The sequence below is a fragment of the Callithrix jacchus genome, chromosome 4 (genome assembly GCF_049354715.1).
Source record: "Callithrix jacchus isolate 240 chromosome 4, calJac240_pri, whole genome shotgun sequence".
NCBI classification, from domain to species: Eukaryota; Metazoa; Chordata; class Mammalia; order Primates; family Cebidae; genus Callithrix; species Callithrix jacchus.
In genome coordinates, this window is record NC_133505.1 from 19,049,736 (window position 1) to 19,074,194 (window position 24,459).

Genomic DNA, 24,459 nt, shown 5'->3' on the forward strand with positions numbered 1-24,459 from the left:
TTATACCCCTTAGTCGAATTCTTTCTTCTGAGGAGGCAAGAACTGAGGCTGCTGTAGACCTGTATGGATTTGCTGCTGGTAACCTGGATACCTTCTGCTGATAATATAACCATAACTAATTTTTGAAGTCAAGGCTGGAGTTGGGGCCTAAGTACAGTGTTAGGCAGAGAAGGCCAGAGGGAATTAACCTGAAAACTTGTCTGAAAATGCTCATGAGGCAGCACAGCAGGAAACCTGCAAAGCACTAGAGGACACACTAGCACAGCTCATTTCTAGTAGGCCATAATAATGCATGTATAAGAAGAAAGTGCAATTTGATTTTGTAGTCACAGGCAGATGACATTAAGGACCTCAGGGCTACTCTTGCTTTTTTAATGATAATTATCACTGTCATATTTTTATGCCTTTCCTTTTTCCTAGAGAGTGAGCGACTTTAAAGCAGAAACTAAAATCACTGTGAATTTTCCTGTTGAATTGGCCTCTTACCAATTTTTACAAATTCTTCTATTTCCCACAAAACCTTGTAAAAGGACCCTTCACACAGCAGAATTACAACTATCTGTTCGATGAATAAATCAGCTCATTTTTACCTTCTATGTGGAGTGTGTAAAGTGTTGAAAAATATTCTACATAAAAGATCTCACTAATGTTACATATATAATAAGAATACAGCTACCAAAATGGCAAGTGCATACAAACTTACATCCTTAAACAAAACAAAATCAACTTACTGGTAATCATTGCTCCAGTTACGGAAGCCAGAAATCCAATGCTGACTGCAACGACGGAGATGACTCTTCCCTGCCTATGCCTCTGCAGCATCACAAACATCAACACTCCTGCAGCACCATGGACAAACAGAGAAGAGAAGAGAGCCCAGAGGAAGATCCAGTACCACATCTCTGAAAGGAAAAGCAAAGTGTTAACCACCTGTTGAAACACAACTTAGAAAATTTAAGTTAAGCAAATAGTGAGCATCTATGGTTTGGGAGGTTAAATGACATAATACATAGAAAAATGCCTCACACAGTGCCTGCCACAATGAACACTGAATACATTATAAGGTTTATCATCATCGCTGATGCCTGATAGGGAAATAATTCCTTCTGTGGCTTCAAAAGGTTAACACTATACTCAATTTCTTCTAAATGTCCCTATTATGTAGCTATCATCCATCAATTTTATATTAAACCCCTGATATATCTGTAAACTTCTGAGAATACATTATAAAAGTTAATTACTATCTGAGATAGAATCTTTTATTTTCTACCCTAAATAGCAGTGTTAAGATTTTTTTAAAACTACCTCCTAATTCAGATCATTCCAGAAACCAGTGAATGATCTTTACCTTTTATGACTTTTTAAAATTTCTCCTTGTGGCTCTGAACTTGGTATACTAAAAAATCAGTCAGAATTTTTAAAAATTTGCCTCTAGGCATCTTAGTGTTCCTTACCCAGAACTTTTCAAGCTCTAGTATTATCTCCCAAGTGTGACCTCAATCGACTGTTCATTGACATCTCAGCTGAGAGACAGTGGACAAGCACACTTTTCATTCTCTTTCATATTCATTCCCTTTCCTTCTGACCACCCAACTGCATCCTAGTCACTCCACGTAGTTCCCACAGATGTCATTGCACTGACTCCTTCTCCCCGACCATACTGTAGTGAGGTATGAAAGAAAGGCAATGGATTCAAGCTGGGCCAATTGTTCCCTCCCCCTGGGACTTCTGGATTGGGACCAACTAAGTGTCCTTGCTGTTTAGGTAGCTGAAACTGAAAGGCTCAAGATTCGTGAAGCTACTTCATCATCGCAAGATGAAAGCCAGAGTACAAGAAGGAAAAAGGTCCATCAAAGACAAGAGAGAATCAAGTCTCTTAACCAGTGATTTCTAAGGCCCTGACACATTACCATCCTTAGATTCAATGTAACATCCCAGTTCCCTTGTAATAAAATTCCTCGTTTTACTTAAACTAGTTCAGGTAAGGATTCTCACTTACACCGGAAAGAGCCGACTCTAAAATATTTACATGTCGCCTTGAGGATCATCCTTGATATGCAAACATTCTCTAATACAAAGTATTTCATCTGTGATTTGGGCTAGGTATTCACTATCAATTGTAAAAGAAAAGTCAATACAATAGCTATTAAATAAATAGGACTAAAATGGATGAATCAAAACCTGTGTATCCAAGTATCATTAAATATGGATATACACTGTTGGTAGGAATGTAAAATGATGCAGCTGCTGTGGAAAATAGTAGGGAGTTTCCTCAAAAAAATCCAAATCAGAACTACCATATGATCCAACAATTCCACTTTCTGGGTATATGCCCCAAAGAACTAAAAGCAGAATCTCAAAGAGATACTGGCACACCCACGTTTATCAGTATTATTCACAATAGCCAAGAGGTGGTTAGCAACTCCAGAGTCCCTAAATGGATAAACAAAACATGGTACATATACAATGGACAATTATTCAGTTTTAAAAGGGAAGGGAGGAATCTTGTCCCATGCTACAACATGAAAGGACCTTGAGGACATTAGGGTAAGTGAAATAAACCATCATGAATGAACACCATATGATTCTTTTCTTTTTTTGAGGCAGAGTCTTGCTCCATCGCCCAGGCTGAAGTACAGTGGTATGACCACAACTCATCGCAGCCTCTATCTCCTGGGATCAAGTGATCTTCCTGCCTCGGTCTTCCCAGTAGCTAGGACTACACATGTGGGCCACCATGCCTGGCTGGTTTTTTAAAAATATTTTTTGTAGAAACAGGATCTGCGTGTGTTGCCCAGGCTGGTCTGGAACTCCTGGCCTCAAGTGATTGTCCTGCCTCAGCCTTCCAAAGTGCTGGGATTACAGGCGAGAACCACCACACATGGCCTCAAGTTGTCAGCTTTATAATCAACCAGTAACCATAACCAGTGAAGTGTTTCCTTCAGGTTCTCCCCCATGAGATAAAGTCTTGCTCTTGTTGCCCAGGTTGAAGTGCAGTGGCATGACCTCAGCTCACTGCAACCTCCACCTCCTGGGTTCAAGTGATTCTCCTGCCTCAGCCTCCCGAGTAGCTGGGATTACAGGTGTCTGCCACCACACCGGGCTAATTTTTTTATTTTTAGCATATACGCAGTTTTGCCATGTTGGCCAGGCTGGTCTGGAACTCCTAACCTCGTGATCTACAACTCCTGACCTCGTGATCTGCCTACCTTGGCCTCCCAAAGTGCTGGGATTACAGGCATGAGCCACCACGCCTGGCCTCCTTTAGTTCTATGAGCTGATCCAGCAAATGATGAAACCTCAAGGAGGGGTCAATGGGAGCCCCTGACTTACAGCCAGTCAGAAATAACGGTAAGCTCAGACTTTCTACTGGTGTCTAAATGTGAGTCGTTTCTAGGACTGTGCCTTTAACTTGTGGGACTGGACGCTAACACCAGATAGACAACAGAACTGAATTAAACTGTAGGAAAGCCAGTTGGTATCCTAGAGAACTGCTTGGTGTGGGGAAAAAAAAACTACACATCACTTGTCACAGAAGTGATCTATGTGAGGGTGGATAAAACAGTGAGTACCTTTTTTGGGGTGGGTGGGTGGTGGTGCTGGAGTACAGTGATCTCAACTCACTGCAACCTCCACCTCCTCAGTTCAAGCAATTCTCCTGCCTCAGCCTCCCAAGTAGCTAGGATTACAGGTGCCTGGCACTATGCCCAGCTCATTTTTGTATTTTTAGTAGAGATGGGGTTTCATCATGTTGGCCAGACTGGTCTTGAACTCCTGACCTCAGGTGATCTGCTTGCCTCAGCCTCCCAAAATGCTGGGATTAAGGTGTGAGCTACCATGACCAGACAACAGTGAATATGTTTCATATGTTTTTTTAAAATTTTTACCAATTTTTTTTTAAATGTAAAAGCACAGATTTAAATTTGAAGAATAATTAGATCAAGACCATAAGTGACTAAGAATTTTAAAAGAAAACAAAGAATCCTTAAAACAGAGGGCGGGTATGATTATTACAAAGCAACATGAGGAATCTTCGTGATGATGGATTTGTTCTTTGACTACAGTAGTGAATACACATGTAAGCAATAAAACTGTAAAGAACTTAAGACAGACAGAGAAGAGTACAGGTGTACAAGAAATACTTGCAAAATCTGGATGAGGATGGTGGATTGCATCAATGTCAATATCCTGGTTGTGATATTATACTGTGGATATCTGAGATGTTCCCATTGGGTAAACTTGATAAAGGGTACATGCACTCTCTATGTATTGCTTCTTACAACTGTGATTCTTATAGTCTCAAAAGTTTAATTTTAAAACATGAAAGAGGGAATAGAAAGATTTTTTTAAAAATCAGCTTAGCCTGCCAAATTCTTAACAATTGACACATAGAATGGACTCAGGCAATTTGAAATTATTTTAAAGAAGAGACATCTGACATATTTTACAGTGTGTATTAAACTACCATGCATACTTCTCAATGGCATAAGAGATAGACACTAGCAATTACGGAAAAATACACAAACCTTGCCTTTTAGAGGCTTTACTCTTTCAGCATTCAGGGAAACAGAATTTCAGACTATAACTCTCAAAAAATGGCTTCAATTTATAATAAATACATTAAAGTTTAAAAACCTCAACTTGTTCAGAAGATATCTGCATATTACAAGATACAGTTTTCCAAAGTGAACCTAAGAAAGTGAGAATATAAGGGAGTACAATATGGGGGTGTATGTTTCATCAAGGGAGCTCTTTTCTCAATTTACTCTGAGACAGAGAAAGTCTCTGCAACAACCAGACTCTTCAATACAAGAATTCAACAATCCGCCTTTTATCACAAGCCTACTTTAAAAAGTTCCTTTAATACAATTAGAGGAAATAATTTCTTGATGATATTTAACACTATGAACAGGAGATTATCTGACATTATAAAAAAAAGTATTGTTTGACTACTGAATATGTAGCTATGATCGCACCAATAAATCTACCTAAAATAAGGCAAAGTAAAATTTCAGTTTGTTTTGTAAAACCCCAAGATATCAAAATAATCGTAAAGTTCAAATAAAATCTCAAATGGTCCTCCAGTGACCAGTCCAGGATTATTCCTTCATCAGACTGAACATGAACAGAGTACCTAATGTCAGATTTACTTTTATGTTTCTCTCTTTCAAAAATTATACTCTTTATGATGAAAAAATGAACTCACTTGAGAATACTTACAGTAACGTTAGGTTTTGTGTTATTACTATTATCGTGAATTACCTGATAGATCAATATAACCTCATGAGTGAACAGGACCTCTAAAGATTTGGATCAACTCTAGATAAGCAAAACTGTCTAAGGTCCCACCACTATTGGCAAATACATGAAACCTCCTGGATTAGTTCAGGTGAAGAGAACTGCAGGATCCTAAGGACTAGAGCAAAAGCAGATGCCCAAGTCCCTGGGAAGAACACCTAGTAAAAAGACAGGAGTGGACTACCACAGGCTTTTCTTAAACTGTCTATGCTAAAATGAACACGCAGAGGCTCACAGTTGTCTTTCTCCACCCATAGCCCACCCCCCCCGCCCCCATCCAAGCTTCTACCAATTGGGCAACAATGAAGGGAGGAAGCGAGAGAGAGACTTTGCTAGTGCTGAAAAATATACAAAACAAACATTTTAAAAATGTAATACACAAAACAACAGAAACTTGGAAGCATCTCATGCCTATAATCACCATAATTCTCTGGAAGGGAATATCCCTTCTTCCAGAACATATCTCAGAAATTCCTTTTGTAACTTCCCCCTCAAGACTGACTGTAATCCTCACTTTAAACTAATTTTGACTGGATTGTTGCAGTGTGTTACTTTTTGGTGAGGTAAAAGGCAGGAGAGTTATGATCTGTTCCAGCCTCCAAATAATACTAGAAATAGCTCTGCTTCCAATCTGTAACTCTCACCAGCTCTGGTTACCAAGTCACTAAAAAACTATCTTCTGTGCTTTTGTTTTTAATCCTCAACAAAATTATTTATGAGAAATGAATTTCTCCAGATGTCTAAAAAATATTAACTGAGTAAAAACAAGTCAAAAAACAGTACGTATTGTATAATCCTATTTGTTTAAAAAAAGAACCTGTTCATATCTGTACCGAAAACATATAAACAAATGGAAGAAGACCTAACAATGGCTATCTTTTAGAGATAAAAGATGAATGATCCTATTTTGTACATTCTTTACTGTTTTAAACAAGCAGTCTGAAACATGCAAATTTTTACTGCAAATATACTATTTTTAAAAATTCATTTTTCTTTTTTTTTTTTCTTTTTAAAAAAGGAGATAGCAGTCTTGCTACATTGCCCAGGCTGGACTCAAACTCCTGGGCTCAAATGATTCTCCTGCTTCGGTCTCCTGAGTAGCTAGTACCACAGGCATGTACAACTATGCCTGGCTCTCATTCTATTCTTTGTCAAAGGAGAAGATGCTTTACTAGATCAATGGTTCTCAACTTGAGCTGCTCATGAGAGTTACTGCATAGTGGGTATGCAGCAGAGACAGAAATCACTAGGATAAAGTTATATAAGAGCTATTTATTTAAAAACCCAACAAAACCTAACTCAGACTAATCATTTTTTAAATCCTCAAAAACATAAGAGAATCCAATCTCTCTACTAAAGTCATTAACAAGTCAACACTGAAAACTTAATATACTCAACATTCTAGAAATCAAGCTGAAAATACCATTTTCTGCTTTATAGAAATGGTCCATATTATATAATCTGTGTCCAAATTAGTTTAGTTCAAGCTTTTTGTTATACCAGCAAATCTAAGGTATAGAACTTGCTCCCATTTTCTAACAGCAGTGACTTCTGAATTTGGGGACATGTCCCACATAGGGGACTTACTAGACTCTCAGAGAGATGATACACTTATAATGTGAAAAAGTGCAATACAGATTGGGGCTGGCAAAATATAGCCCATGAGCCACATCTAGCCTATCTCTGTAGAGTCTGTGAGAACGGTTTTTAGATTTTGAAATGATTTTTTAAAATCAAAAAATACAAAATATTAAAACATTAGCCAGGCATAGTGGTGCATTCCTGTGATTCCTCACTACTCAGGAGGCTGAGATGGGAGAATCGCTTGAGCCTGGGAGGTCAAGGCTGCAGCAGTCAGCCATGATCATACTACCCAGCCTGGGTGATAGAGTGAAACCCTGTCTCAAAAAAAAAAAAGAAAAAGAAAAAATATATAAAGAACAACAATTCATGCCATATAAAAATCATAGGAAACACAAATTTCAATGTTCATAGTTTTATTAGAACAGACACAATCATTCATAATAGTCTATGACAACTTTCAAGCTACATTGGCATTGCTGAGTAGTTGTGACAGAGACTATATGGCCCATGAAGCCAAAAATATTAACATTTACTACATTTTCTATTTAAGTAAAGTAAAATACTATTGCTAAAAGTAGAATATTTACTGCATTTACAAAAAAAGTTTGCTGACTCCTGAGCTAAGCCTGGCTGTGCCATCCCCCAATGAAAATTACAGTCAAGGTACTTTCATATATTATCAAGAGTTGGCACTTTGAGTGTTCAATTAATGACATTTCAATGACATTATATTCTAATTCCTCAGCTACTGCAGAGTACAGTATGCAGCTGACGCTATGGGGTACATAGTCCTGTGCAAAGGGGTGGACTGTCAAGAAAGGTCCCAAGAAGAATCATCACCACCTGAATTTTTTTAAAATTAACAAGATTTAAACAAATTAGAAAATTATGTTGGAGGTGCGATAAGAGTGGGGAGTGAGAGGTGGGACTTGGTTGTATGCTGGAGTCACCTGGAGAGCCTAAAATAAATGATGATGCCTTGACACCACCCCCAGACATTCTGATTTAATTTGTTTAGGATATAGCTTGGGCACTGGAATTTTTTAAAGTTTCCCAAGTTTAAACGTTTCTTATGCTCCTGTATACCCATGAATAAGGAACCACTACTCCAAAACACAATGTTCAAATAATGAAATTGTATATAATAGAGAATGTGAAATTACAAGAACTCTGAGTTTGACTAAAACCAAAAATATATGGAAAGATAAGGTTGTAAGTTACAGTGGTGTGCTAGAACCAGAGTAATTTTTGGTGAAGAGAGGGGAGCCCTATAGACCCTACAGAATGAAGAATTTTTGTGAAAATTGAAGGTTATGGGGATCCAATAAAACCTTTAAATAAAGAAGTTACAGAATCTTATCTCCTATTAAAAAGATTACTCTGGTAGATATGGGAAAGTGGGACTGAACAGAGATAAGAGACTATAAGAATATTTCAAGAGTACAAAGAGATTGGCCAGGTGCGGTGGCATAAGCCTATACATAGTCCACGCTTCTCAGGAGGCTGAGGTAGGAGGGTTGCTTGAGCCCAGCAGTTTGACGCTGCAGTGAGCTATGACCGCGCCACTGCACTTCAGCTGGGCAATGGAGTGAGACCACATCACTATTTGAAAATAAATAAATAATGATAATAAATGAATAAATAATAAAAATCTTAAAAAGATAAATTAAGGCCTGGATTCATATACTTTTAATTTATGGGACTGAAAATAATCTGAGAAATATTTAGGAGAATTTGCTGATGGCCTGGATGATAGAGGTGAGGGAGATGTGGTGTCTGGCTTCCCAGATTTCTGGTGTGAACATCTGGATAAATGATAATACCATTAGGCTTGGGAGTATAAAAAAGTACATTTAGTCAATCTACCATACTCTTCAAACACTGGTGACACGCCAGTAAAGAAACTAAAAGTAGGAAAATATCAAGTATAAAAATGTAAAGATTACCTGCATAATTACATTATGGACCATGTTCTAAAAATCTCTAAATTTCTTCTTTAAATTATTATTTTTTTTTAAGTTCTGGGGTACATGTGCAGGATGTGCATGTTTGTTACAGAGGTAAACATGTGCCAAGGTGGTTTGTTACACCTGACAACCCTTCACCTAGGTTTAAGCCCAGAATGCATTAATTTCAGGTTTGTTAATGTCTCCAATTTTTTCCTAAATGCATGATTTCGTTGAATTTAAAATCTACGATTACTAAAACAGTTCAGTTGTTTTATTTAAATTTCAATATAAAAAGTTGCAAAAAATGTCACTCCCACCCAATGAGAAAAAGTTAAATTATAAAACTGTAACTTTTCCTTAGTCCATTAGTGAGGTGAGGATGCAAACAAGAAGTGGGGGACATGTGTTACCTGGTAAAACACAGGAGTAGGTGGTGGGCAACATACAAGTGGGTAAGAAGAAATCAGCTAAAATGTTTACAGATTGTTAAAGACCAAGCATGGGTTAACATGTCAGCTTTGAATAAGTGACACAAGCGACAGGCACAAATGCACACTCACTTACAAATGCTTTTCCACAGGTCTCTACTGGGTGCTCCCTGGGAAGACTGGGTCACAGGCCAGAGACTGGAGAGAGCCACCACTGGTGGTATAGGCCTGTGGGCGGTGACACTGGCTGCTGGGGAAACACGGAAATCTTGCTTCTTGTGACCCTTCTCTTACTCAAGGCAAAAGCCATCAGGGGAGGGCAGCAAATCCTGTCACCCTCAAGGGTCAGGCAAAGCTCTAGTAGAACTCCAGTTAAGGGAAGGGTAGAAGAATAGGATCTTTATTCCTGGGGGAGAAGTAGAAAACCATCCAGGACCCAGGACCCTATTCCAAGCAGAGGTCTGTTACTGCTGATGAAAGGATGGGAGACTCCTGCCTAAGAACAAGCACACATATAAGGAGAGTCTGACCACTCTGTCAGCAGGAATGCTGACAAAGCCCCACCTCCTGAGATCCCATACACAGTGTGTGCCTAACACGAAAACAGGACAGCTTCCATCAGGAGCCTAGCAGCAAGTAACAAGCATCAACATTCCACCACTTGGGGGAGGCAGATGCCTGGAGAGACCGCTTCTGAGGCACAGTCATGCAGAAATGGCTAAAAGCTACAGTTGGAGGATGCCACTGAGAATAACCCCATAGCACCTAGCTCCCAACCTAAGCACAAGGCAACAACAGCAACTTCTAGAGAATGTGAAGCATGTGGTGTATTGAAGGTAACCACAACAACAAAATTCAAATTCACCTCAACTTCTGAGTAGATTAAATCAACTCTCGCACTAATGGTCTAACAGAAGCAACAGCCCATTTCCAGACATAAACACGATGAACTTCAGTCCCTATTGAGACTTTTTCAATTAAAAACATTTAAGAAGCACACAAAAACAGGAAAAACCCACTGCTGAGAGATAAAGCAATCTACGGAACCATAGTCAGAGATGACCTAGATTGTGGAATAACCAGATAGGAACTTTACAATAATTATCGTTAATATGTTCAAGGCTCTAGTGGAAGAAATGGATAACACACATGAACAGATGGGGAATTTCAGAGATGGAAATTCTAAGAGTAAAATGAAAATGCTAGAAGTTTAGAAAAAAAAAACATCAAAATGAAGAATTCCTCTAATGAGCTCACCAATATACTTGATGCAGCTGAACAAATAATCAGTGCACTTAACAATAAATCAAGAGAAAGTATTCAAATTGAAAGAGTTAAGAGAAAAAAACAAAAAAAGAAGCAGCAGAGGGGTCAGCAGAGAACAATTCAAGAGCTATGGAACCATTTCAAATGATTTAACAGGTATGTAATTGGAATCTAGAAGAGACAATGGAAAAGAAAAGATATTTGAAGAGAAAGTTCCTGAAAATTTCCAAAAATAATAAAAGCAAGCAAACCACAAATCCAAGACTCTCACAGAATCCTAAGCAATATAAATACCTCCCACATCCAAGAACCAAAAAACAACAAACAAAATAAACCGCAAACACATACCTAGACACATCTTAGTGAAATGAGTGAAAACTGAAAACGAAGGGAAGATACTGAGAGTAGTCAGACGTTAAAAGATGTATTACAAATACTGGAACAAATATAAAAAGAAAAGGAAACTTCTCATCAGAAACTTCCAACTCAGAAGACAAGAGAGTGACATCTTTAAAATACTGAAAGGGGGGAAAAAACTGTAAAGCCAGAAATCTATATCCAACAGAAATGTCTTTCAAAACTAAAGGTGAAATTATGACTTATTTGTAAGAAAGAGAAAAGCTTGGAGCATCAACTGCCAGCAGATCTATGCTACAAAATATATTGAAGGAAGCTCTTTAGACAGGATTATGATACCAGATGGAAACTTTACACCAAGAAATAATTAACAAAGAAGACTAAAGTGAAGGTAAACACAAAAGACCTTTTTTTCTCATTTTTAAAAATTTTTTATTTATTTATTCATTTTTTTGAGATGGACTCTTGCTCTTGTTGCCCAGGCTGGAGGGCAATGGCATGATCTTGGCTTACTGCAACCTCCACCTTTTGGATTCAAGTGATTCTCCTACCTCAGCCTCCCAAGTAGCTGGGATTACAGGCATGTGCGACCACACAAGGCTAATTTTTTCTATTTTTAGTAGAGACAGGGTTTCTTCCATGTTGGTCAGGCTGGGTCTCAAACTGCTGACCTCAGATGACCCACCCACCTTGGCTCCCAAAGGGCTGGGATTACAGGTGTGAGATACTGCACCCAGCTTTTTTTCTTAACTACTCTAACGTTTTAACCAGATTTAAAAATAAATTGTATTTATCAACTGGCAATCACATTTAATATGTAAGTTAAAGCTACTGTAGATATTTAGTTTTACTTTTGCCTCTTAAAAGAGAGCAGAAACACTAGCTTTTCAACTAATTGTGACACCTTCAAGAGCTGCTTTAACATAGTGCCTGTCTTAAAATTCATGGCAATACTGTTTATTACCCAGTTAAACTAAATTACCCTTTTGCTTGCTAATTATATGATTTCAAACTGTAAATAACAATACCCATAATAAAACAGTAAAAGAAAATTCTTAGAAAAACAGGTTTTTAATTAAAACCAATCAAACTATCATTTGCTTTAAAGAAATCAGGTTAAGGCCATTTAAAATAGTTCAAAAATTGTTCTATATTTAAGCCACCGCACTATCTTCCTAAAAGATGCCATTCAATTTGTTCTTCCCCATAACTGATTAACCTAGTAATTAATCAATTATAATTCCATTGATTTTTACTCAGATAAAAAGTGTAAGGATTAAACGTCAAAATCTGAATCTAGTATGAAATTACAACAGTAATTACACAATGGTTTTAATTATTATCATGTGCACTTGAGCATCTTAAATTATATGTATCATACAAAAAAATTTTTTTATTCATATTGTTTTGAATCACTGACCTAAAAAAACCTCAATGAAGAATAAAATGTTTTACAATCTCATGATATAATATTTCCATTGCATATTTATACTAAATACTGAAAAAGAAACTTTTTACATCAATGAGCATAACTTGTAATGAAACTCTCAATATAACACATTCCTAAAACTAAATATAAACAGCTGACCAAATGAATGACAGATTAGGAAATAAAACACAACTAGGAAAACTGTAAATAATGCAAAGTAAGATCACGGTAATTACACCTTAAATATTATTCTGACTAACTGTAAGAAGTAATTATGCTGTACTGGGATTAAAAGAAAAAGAGATAATTTCATAACTGGAACTAATCTTTAATTACTGAATAGAGTTTCCTAAACCAAGTTTCAAGAAGGCCTAAGTCTAAGAGGTCAGAGGTGTTCAGAGAGCAAAGATTTTCTTGGTTCTAAATCTTACACTACAAATAAGTATATAAAAGGTCTGAAGAAGTCCCACTTAAAAAAGAAAGTTGCTTAACTTGAAAGATTAAATAAATTTATGTGCAAATGCATACTGTTTTTTCTTAACTCATAAAATTTCTAGATCAGCTCTCCCTTAATCAATATGACAACTGTTTACATTACATAGTATTATTGAAGAAACAGGCCTGGAAAACATGTGACTTGTCTAAAGTTCAAAAACAACTAGCTAGCAGAAGTTGAGGCTAAAAAGCTTGACTCATACATTCAAGGATCCCATTACTTCTTTAAAATCTTTATTTTTAGAAAAAAAAATTAGCAGAACCCCAATTATCCAAAGGAAGAGGGATGGAAATTCCAATAGCTGCTCACTTAACTTATTTACATAAACATGTTTTAATGTTCAGTTCTCCAATATACTTAGATTTAATATAACTAAAATGTTTAGAATTTTTAAGATACAGTAGATCCTTGAACAATGCAAGTTTGAACTGCATGAGTCCACATACATGTGGGTTTTTTTTTTTCAATTAAACATGGAGCAAAAATATTTTCAGGATACAAAACCCAGCTACAGGGAGGGTCAGCTTTTCATATATACATATGGGTTCTGCAGGCCACTGCAGTATTTTGGTATATGCAGTGGTCCTAGAATCAATCCCCAACATATATTTTGAGACCAAAATAGACTGACCCTTTATCAACTAAGACTGACCCTAAGATTAAAGAAGCAAACTTACCTGGGTCAAGGGTTCAGGGCCCAGGTGGCATGGCAAATTTCTAAAGTCCTATGGCTCTAAATTCTCTGACAATAGGAGCTATTAGACCCCCCTAGCTGATTTACAACCCAGACCACAACTCTGATTAGATCAGCCTTATAAAAATTATTTTCTGATAAGCAATTGTAGACCTTAAGCCAGTCTCTACCAGTTCACAGAGATTGCACACAAACTGCCTTTGCATCCTACAGTTCACCTTTTGACAGAAATTCTACCTCATTTTAATGCTAAGACCTTGCCCCAAAGTAAACACAGAATGTATGTTACACATTTACCCACTAAACATGCACTCAGCTCCTCTCATAAACATGTATAGCTTTCCCCCCAAACCTGCTAAATATGTATGACTGTACTGCATAACACAGACTCTGAGAAGCAATAAAACCCAACCTCCCCTTCCCTTCTTCTAAGAGATAGCACCTTCTGCACATGCACATGGCAGAGAAACTGTACATGCAGTTTCCTGGTTTGCAAACTGATATGCTGATAAAGCTATCCTTTCTACTATTTAGCCATCCTAGTGGTCTTTTGGATGATGACACTGAGGGATGACTATTATATTTTATTTAATAAGGATAATTTTCTATGGCTAAAACTCATACAAATGAAGAAAACATTCTCAAAAGATAAATTTAATATAATTTGTTAGAAGACAGTCACTTTTAAAAAAAACTGGTTTATCATATGCTCTTGGAAATGAGTCATTTATACTGAAATTTTAATGTCTAAATCTCCCATATTAACTATTATACACCATAAGATAGCTATAAATTGATCACAAAAAACTAATTTTTATAAAATCAGGTGTTCCCAACCCCTAAGCTGTCAATAACAAAATCTCCTGAAGAGCTGGTTTACAATGCAGCATCCTAGGCCTTGTTCTCAGGTCCTAATTCCATAGATACTGACTGGAGCCACGGATCTGTATGAACTGTTCCAGGTAATTCTGATACGTAGGCCTTGAAACCATGACAGATTCAAGTAATTCATGGTAGGGAGTGACAGAAGGAAAAAACTGTATAATGAAAATCCAGTTTCACATTACTGATAAAACCTTCTTCGCTTTCCAAGGCACCCAAGAGCAGCAATGTAATTATGTCCTGGCAGTACCATCCCAAAGGCAGTTCACCTCTCCTGCCTCTCTACCCTCCCATGAACAGGTTCCTCCTCCATTCTCTACCTCTTCTTTTGTTGTCTTCAAAATGCCATTGCCTGGTTCTTCCTGAACTCAGCAATCCACAAAAGAACTACTTTTCTAGAAAAGTAGTTAAATAGCACAGTCTGGCTCCAAAAGGAGCTATATCACGGAGCTCCTTTTGGGTAATACTGTATTTTCACTTTTGTTCATCAGTGTTTACCACAGAGACTGGCACATAACTCATAATCGAGAAATATCAAGATTAATCCTTGAAAATGCTAGACTGTGCTATTTAACATGAGTCTACACATCAGGACAGCTTTTTGCTTCTTCTAATCACCTTGTGTTTATAGAAACTTCATCCCTTCAGCAGGTGAAGACCTGCTATGACATCCCTAGTCTTCCCTTAGCCTCATTCCTTTCTCCCCATACCCACTTTTAAGACGGTCTTAGCCAGCGTAGAGGAAGCCCCCAGAAGTCCCCACCACACCCTTGTGCAGTCTGCTCACACAGTGTTCCAGAGCTGGTCTCTGTATGACCAATAGAATATGGCAGACATAATGGTATATCACTTCCAAGATGAGGCTCTCAAAGACTGTGGCTTCTGTTTTGGTTTCTCTTTCTGTGTGTGTGTGTCCATGTGTATGTGATCTCTCACTATGAAAAAACCATGTTCTGAGTAACCCTATGGAGAGGCCTTCTACCACCTGCGAAGAGCCATATCAATGCTCCTGAAATCTGACCCCAGCCCCAGGCAAGTCTGCAGAGAATGCAGTAGTCCTGGCGGACAGTTTGAGCTTGACCCCGAGCCAGAACCAGGATTCCTGACCATCAGAGACTGTATGAGAAAATAAATGTATCTTGTGTTAAGCTGCTAAATTTGGAGGTAACATCATTCAGCAATAGATAACTAATACAAAGATGTGCAAGTTAATACTCAAGAACATAAACTTCTTGAAAATAGTCACTGTGTGTTATTTATCTTTGTATCTCTGACAGCACCATGTCCACTGTAAAGTTACTCAAATGTTTGCTCAACTGGACTGACAGTGGTAATTTTTCATGTCATGGCTTAGACACTCTTGTAAGCAAGGGCAAAATATTCTTTGCCTATTTCCTCACTGAATTAATAATGGTGTCTACCTTGTGGGATTATTGTGAGGCTCAAATGAAATAATAAACATAACACTCTTAGAACAATGCCAAAACACATTAAAAGTGTTAAAGAAATGTTAGCTACTAAAAGTAAAATTTCTAAAAAGGAAATACATCACTCTCCTTCCTTAATACTGAAACCCTGGGTATGCATTTTTTATGTAAAATTATACAGTCTGTCAGGGTAAAGTGTTGGTTTAAAACAAGAAAAAAAGAATTAGCCGGGTGCGGTGGTTCACATCTCTAATCCCAGCACTTTGGAGGCCGAGGCGGGTAGATCACTTGAGATCAGGAGTTTGAGAGTAGCCTGACCAACATGGTGAAACCCCGCCTCTACTAAAAATACAAAGGATGGCGGGTGCCTGTAATCCCAGCTACTAAGGAGGCTGAGGCAGAAGAATCGCTTGAACCTGGAAGGTGGAGGTTGCAGTGAGCCAAGATCACATCACTGCACTCCAGTCTGGGTGTGACAGAGCGAGACTCAGTCTCAAAAAAAAAGAATTGTACAACCCATGACAGGATTATGAAAAAGCCTTAGAGGCTGGGCACAGTGGCTCACGCCTGTAATCCTAGCACTTTGGGAGGCCAAAGTGTGCAGACTGCTTGAGCCCAGGAGTGGAATAGCATATCAAATGAAGGGGAGTAATGAAGTATGTTAATAAGCTAATGTTAATTGGTCCAGTAACCTACATTCCTCAAAACTATTTTCATTTTTTTCAAGTCCTACAACAAGTAGATATATGATTTTAGATTATATTCCATGATTATCACAACACAAGCAGCTGGAGTCCAGTAAATAATTGTGTTCTTCCTATTTGCACAGCTTGGTGAAAAAAATGTTTTCTTTCAAGGCTTAATCTGCTTAAAGTCACAAGATGGAATATGACAATCTAATGAGGTCTCTTTTAAATGTGTTGCTACTGCCAGTGTTTATTCTATGCTTTTATTGTTAATACAGTCATTAAAAATACATAATTAACCTATCACACCTGATATAATCACATATATTAATAAATTGTATGCTCACTTTAATTATAAAAAATGAAATGCATGCAAAATGCTTTATATAGTGTCTGATACATAGTGAGGGTTCAATAAATATAGCCATCAGCAGACTTATTCATCTGATACTACAATAAGTTTGACATACTACACTCTCTGGGCTCTCCTCTTACCTCTGACTACTCTTTTTTTTCTTTTTTTAAAGACATGTCTCCTTGTGTCACTCAGGCTGGACTGCAGTGGCACGATCTTGGCTCCTGCAACCTCCACCTCCCAGGTTCAAGCAATTCTTCTGCCTCAGCCTCCCAAGTAGCTGGGATTACAGGCACGCACCACCACATCTGGTTAATTTCTTTTGTATTTTAGTAAAGACAGGGTTTCACCATGTTGCCCAGGCTGGTCTCAAACTCCTGAACTCAGACAATCCACCCTCCTCGGCTTCCCAAAGTGCTAGGATTACAGGCATGAGACACTGTGCCCGGCCACCTCTGACGACTCTTAATTCCAATTTCCTTCCTTAGTTTCAATTCCTTGTTCCCACCCCTACCTCCTCCCTCTTCTGTTTAGGTTTCTTTTCTATAGAAAATATATCCCTAGAAACTGACTCCTCTTCATGAACTATCTTTCTTAGACCTTCCTTTCAATCACTAAACAAATATAAATACACTTTATTATCATAGTTAATATTAAAGAATCAAAATTATAACAAGCAGTCCCAAGACTTATCCAGAAAATGCTTCAGGTCTAAGAAATGTCATCTGGACCTTGGACTTTATATTGCTAGAGGATATGAATTTATAATTCAAAAGTAATGGGACAGAAATTAAGAAAATAAAAAGTTTAATTAATGACAAATGGTTAAAAAAAACCTAATGAGAATTTTGATTTCTTAAAAATTATAGCATCTTCATTCTCAATAAGATATACAGGTAAGCCTCCAAAGAAGTTAAATCCTATGAAGGACATATCATACTGGCACTTGTTGACTCTGTACCATCAAGGGTAAGGACTTTTCACATTTTTTTTTTTTTTTAAGTAAAATGGAGGTCTGGCATAAAGACTGAAAAGTTGTATATATCTTTAGGGCTATATTTATAAAACATAAATAACTCTAAGTAGACATTAGAAGTAACTTTATCTACCTAAACTCACCTCCTAAAATGGAGCATTTAGAAAGAGGAACTCAACCTAATAGTAAGCTAGTACACAGAATAACCCCAAGAGAAGCATGCCTGCTTGGGAGCACTACTGAAGCAAGGTGCTGACGATACCAGTCTGAATGTCAACAATTCCAAATATATATACTAAATATTTACTTTCTTTTCTTTTTTTCTTTTGACTGACACTAAATATTAAAACTAAAATGGCTTAGCAACTGTAATGCCTAAAAGAGAACTATAATGTAGTATATATATGTATATGTGTGCGTATACATATCCTAAAAAATAAGAAAATATATAAATATATACATGCACATATATCTATGCTTATCTCCCTGCTTATCTGCAGTTTCACCTTCCACAATTTCAGTTACCCACTATGGACTGTTGTCTGAAAATAGATGAATAGTATGATACAATATTTTGAGAGCAAGAGACCATATTCATATAACTTTTATGATAGTATATTTGTATAATTGTTCTATTTCATTATTGTTGTTGTTAATCTCTGACTGTGCCTAACTTCTAAGTTAAACTTTATCACAGGTATGCATGTGTAGGAAAAAACACAGTACAGACATGTGTTACTTAATGATGGGGATACATTCTGAAAAATGTGTCATTAGGCCATTTCATTATGCGCAAACGTTATAGCATGTACTTACACGCACCTAGATGGTACAGCCTAACATATATTATATTTAGGCTACATGGCATAGCCTACTGCTCCTAGGCAACAAACCTGTATAACCATGTGACTTTACTGAATACTGTAGGCAACTGTAACACAATGGGAAGTATTTTTGTCTCTAAATATTAAAAAGGCACAGTAAAAATATGGCAGTAAAGATGAAAAATTAGGACATCTGTATGAGGAAGTTATCATGAATAGAGCTTGCAAGCCTGGAAGTTGCTCCGGGTGAAACTGTGAGTGAATCTGAAAGCCTAGGACATTACCGTATACTACTACAGGCTTTACAAACACTATATACAGGCGACACAAAACTTATTTTTAAAATACTTTTTGTTCTTCAATAATTAACCTTAGCTTACTATAACTTTTCTACTTTACAAACTTTAAAGTTTTCTAACTTTTTAATGCTTTTCTAATAATACTTAGCTTAAAACAAAATTTACTGTACAGCTATATGAAAAATATATTCTTATTTTATAGGCTTTTTTCTACTTCTAAAATTAAAAAAATAATTGTTAAAAACTAAGACCCAAACATACATATTAGCCTAGGCCTATACAGGGTCAGGGTCATCAGTATCACTGTCTTCTACCTCCACACCTTGTCCCATGGAAAGTCTTCAGGGGCAGTGACAGGCAGGGAGCTGTCATCTCCTAAAGTAACAATGCCTTCTTCTGGAATTCCTCCTGAAGGATCTTCCTGAGGCTGTTTTACAGTTTTTCTTTTTTTTTTTCATAAGTAGGGGTACCTTCTAAAATAATAATCAAAAGTCTAGTATAGTAAATCTATAAACCAGTAACAGCCATGTTATCAAATATTATGTACTGTACATAATTATATATGCTCTTCTTTTATAGAACAGGCAATATGTGAGTAACGTGTTACACTATGACATTAGGATAGCCACGATCTCAGTAGGTGATAGGAATTTTTTAGTTCCATTATGATCTTATGGGAGCATCAACATATGAGGTCCTTCTTTAATTGGAAAGTTATGTGGCACATGACTGTATATACGGAGTTCAGAAATATCCATGGTTTCAGGCATCCACTGGGGGATTTGGAACATATTTCCCTTGACTAAACAATATTACTACTACTACTTACTATTACACACACACACACACACACACACAGAAAAGCCTTTGAACCTTCATCCCGGGTTGAATTTCCAGCCTCCCAATGCTTATAACCAATAGAAAGAGAGGAACACCTGCCCACACATTTGCCCCTGACACTGAGAGACCAGCGTGAAGCACCCCTCATCTTTTTCCCAGGGACCAATTATCCCCTTCCTAACACCAGCCAACTTTTGCATTTACACTGGGGTTTACAGAACCTGCCCTTTTCTAAATAAAAATTCTTCCCTAAACTCTTAGCAACTAAATTTGGGTCAGAACACTAAGATGGAAGTCAAAATAGTTAAAGAAAATAAAAGTAAAGCAAAAGGATACATTTAATTGTAGGTTTTTTAAGAGTCAAGTTACCTAAAAAACTGAAAGAATATAAACAATATTGACTGTCATTTTAGACTGGGGGTTGGGAATTTAGAACATATTCAAAGAAAGAAAATCTATTTGAGAAAGTAAGGAAGCCATTTCTCTCTCTACTTCAGAAGCATATAACTGATACAGTTAAACAATGTAGGAATCCTGTGAAAAACACACACTTTAAGAAGTGATATATACAGAAAGAAACTTGAGCAGTGGTTATTAAGTGACAGATATGGGGTTTCTAGGGATTAATCTGCTCTATGTGGAATCCCCATACAAATGTCTTTCAAGGTGGAGGAAATAAATAGCAGGCTGAACTTGGTAGGAGTTCTAAAACTGGATAGATGATAAATATGGATCACTAGCTTTTACAAAGGCAATGGCAACTTAAAATTTTAGAAACCCCAATATATTATATATTCCAGTATATTTTATCTCCTGGACATATTAGTTCCATTCATGTATCTTCAGGCTCGCTGATGCAAATACTTACCAGGGTAATCTTAAGTATAGGCTGAATATCCCTTGTCTGAAATGCTTGAGAACAGGATTTCAGACTTCAGATTTTGGAATATTTTCATGCTATTTACTGGTTCAGCATCCCTAATCTGAAAATCTGAAATCTGAAATGCTCTAGTATTTCCTTTGAGTGTCATGTTGGTGCTCAAAAACTTTAGGATTTTGGAGCATTTTGAATTTCAAAATTTCAGATTAGGAATGTTCAACCTGTACTGTAGATTTACTCTCTGTCAACCTGCCTGAGTTAATAAGCTATGTAGGATAAAAAGGAAAGGCAGAAAACTAAGGGCCAGGATACCCTGGTTTAGCCCTGTCTCTCTCATTAAAGAACTGATCTCAGCCACGTCATTTCACTGATGGAGTGATATTTCAATATTTCTAAAATGAAGTAGTTCTGGCTCTAAAATATTAAGATGTTCGTAGTTCTCATTACTTTTTAAGAATTTATTTTTATCAAAGTAATACATAAACAAGACTATTTTCTTTTTTTTTTTTAATTTTTTATTGCATTTTAAAGACTATTTTCTAGAGGTCAGTCTCTAAGATAAAAGTTCAGTGTATTTTCCCACTTCACCTATGGGGATAATACACAAAATGAAGAATCACATCACATCTCTTTCTTTGCACATGGGAAAAAAACACTAGTGAGAGCCTATTTCCCTTTCAATTGGTATTTACTTAACCAGAATGCCTACTAAGCAAATTTGTGCAAATCCTTCACATAGTTATTTCTTAAATCCAAGTAGGCCTGGTTCTACACAATGCTCCTTTCTATTAGTTTCATTTCTAATTTTATGCTGATGACAAAAATGCCTTCTGACTTAACAGTATATGTTATCATATTATGAAAAAAGATAGTGACTTTTTCGATTATTCGCTATCAGATCTAAGCAAGTTATTCTTTGCTTCAATATCTGAATCTGTAAAATGAGAACAATAATCTCTCTCAGGATTGTTGAAAAGATTAAACAAAATACATGAAAGCACTGTACCCAGCACAGAAAACTACACTCAATAAAGCATTTGGATGTTTCAAAGGTATGTATAACAATTATGTTTACAAGTTGCTTAAACACTTCATTCCTCTTTAACAGCATATTCACTCCAAGAGACGCAGCTGAGAAACAATGCAATATAGAATGTTTAAATCATGCAACTGTTAAAATTTTTAAAATTCACCTCAATAAACATGTATTTGTCATTTACTATGTGTCAGGTACCATAATCCTAGGGTACAGGAATTCAAAGGTGAGACAATGGACTGACACTCAAAAATCTCAGAGTCTAGATGAGACAAATACAAATTATGTCACTAAAAAAACATAATAAAAGTATGTACAAACAGCAGAAGTAACAAGATAAAGCAAGAAATTAATTTTGCTTGAAGAAAATAAGGAGGAAGTAGTTGACATAGCATGGTAAAGAAGAAAGGAGTCTAGTGGCAAAGACTTGGGTCTAAAGCCCAACTCAGTCATTATCAGCTACAAGATTTGGGACACTTTAATTTACCTGAGTTTCCTTTTAAATGTACTTTGAAGAGTTATTCTGAAGATAGAAATAATATATCTAAAGTATCTAACACATCCAGCCATTCAACAAATGAGAGATGCTTTACAAGTTGTGTTCACTTGCCTCTTTTTAGTAGACTACGTTGTAAATCGCACTGTAGGTAGCATCTGTTGACTAATGATTAAGATACATACAGATCACTAAGGTCACTGGCATGGAGAGGGCCACAATTAATCCCATCCAGAATATTATCCTTTACAGACTGTCACTGTTGAGAAGAGATGTGGTTCCTAATATGTGGCACACTCAACCACTAGTGAAACATTATGTCTAATCTGTTTCTTTCTGCATTTTTACCCTGACACCTAGAATTTTACATATTCAGACAGTAGTTATTTCCTAGTAGAGGCTCCCATGTTCCTCAGTCCCACTTCAGTCCTAGTTTAGGATGTTTGGCATATCCTTTATGAAATGGCAAGGTCCAATGAGCAACTGGCAAGTATGAAGATCATACTGAAAGACAATCTAAGCTAATCCTGGATAACTACTATTATCATCTTAATGGTTGATTTGTGAAACTGGAGGCAATTATAATAATTGGAATCTCACTTATTTAAAAATACTATTGAAGCTGGTCAGGAATTAAGTTACATTTACATTTACTTTATGACTCCCAAAGCTAACTTTCTTTAAAATCCCTTCGATGAGCTAAGCCAGTCATTAACATCTACAGGCATACCTTGCTTTACTATATTCACCTTATTTTGATTTTTACAAATGGTAAGTCTGAGGCAATTCTGTGTCAAGCAAGTCTATCAATACCATTTTTCTAACAGCATGTGCTCCCTTTGTGTCACGTTCTGGTAATTCTTACAATATTGCAAATTTTATTACTGTATCTGTTATGGTGATCTGTGATAAGTGATCTTTGATGTTACCATTATAATTGTTTGGGGTTGCAACAAACCGCATCCATATAAGGCAGGGAACTTAATCAGTATGTAAGGCAGGAGAACTTGTGTGTGTTCTCACTGCTCCACCAACCAGCCATTCCCCAGACTCTTCCTCTCCTTGGGCTTCCTTATTCCCTGAGATACAACAATATTGAAATCAGGCCAATTAATAACCATACATTAGCCTCTAAGTTCAAGTGAAAGGAAGAGTCAGATATTTCACTTTAAATTAAGTGCTAGAGATGATAAAGCTTAGTGAGGAAGGCATGTCCAAAGATAAGCTGGACTAAAAGCTAGGCCTCTTGCACCAAACAGCCAAGTTGTGAAAGCAAAGAAAAGTTCTTAAAGGAAATTAAAAGTATTACACTAGTGAACACACAAATGATAAGAAAGCAAAACAGACCAATTTCTGATATAGAGAAAGTTTGAGTGGTCTAAATAAAAGACGAAACCAGCTACAACATTCCCTTATGCCAAAGCCTAATCCAGAGAAAGGCCCCAAAACTCTCCAATTTCATGAAGGCTAAGATAAGAGGAAGCTGCAAAAGAAAGTTTGATACTAGTAGACGGTTCATGAGGTTTAACAAAAAGACACCTCCATAACATAAAAGTGCAAGGGGAAGCAGCAAATGCTGATGTAGAAGCACAAATTATCCAGAAGTTCTAGCTAACTGATGAAGATGGCTACCTCAAACAGATATTCCATATAGATGAAACAGCCTGATACATCTATACATTCCATATAGATGTAGCAGAAGAAGATGCCATTTAGGACTTGCACAGCTAGAGAGAAGTCAATGCCTCACTTCAAAGCTTCAAAGGACAGGGTGACTCTTCTTAGGAGCTAATGCAGCTGGTGACTTTATATTAAAGCCAATGCTCATTTACCATTCTGGCGCCCTTGAGAATTATGCTAAATCTATTCTACCTGCACTCTGTAAATGAAACAAAAAAGCCTGGATGACAGTACATTAGTTTATAGCATGGCCTATTGAATATGTGAAGCCCACTGTTAAGAACTGCTCAGAAAAAAAGATTCCTTTCATTTTAATGAATATTATTCTCCATTGACAATGTACCTGGTCAACCAAGAGCTGTGATGGACATGTCCAAGTAGATCAATGTTGTTTTCATGCCTGCTAACACAACATCCATTCTACAGACCGTGGATCAAAGAGTAATTTTGCCTTTCTAGTCATATTATTTAAGATATACACTGTGTAAGAGGGCTAAAACTGCCAGAGATAGTGATTCTTTTGATGGATCTGGGCAAAGGAAACTGAAAAACCTTCTGGAGAGGAGTCACCATTCTA

General features: G+C 36.9%; 1 protein-coding gene across 1 annotated transcript in view; it reads right to left on the reverse strand.

Moving 5' to 3' along the window:
- Nucleotides 1-24,459, reverse strand: part of TMEM170B (transmembrane protein 170B) — a 43,572-nt gene that overhangs the window by 16,025 nt on the left and 3,088 nt on the right. Inside the window, exon 2 of the mRNA XM_002746226.7 lies at nucleotides 732-902. Coding sequence (XP_002746272.1) covers nucleotides 732-902 — 171 coding nt within the window. The remainder of the gene's footprint in view (nucleotides 1-731; nucleotides 903-24,459) is intronic.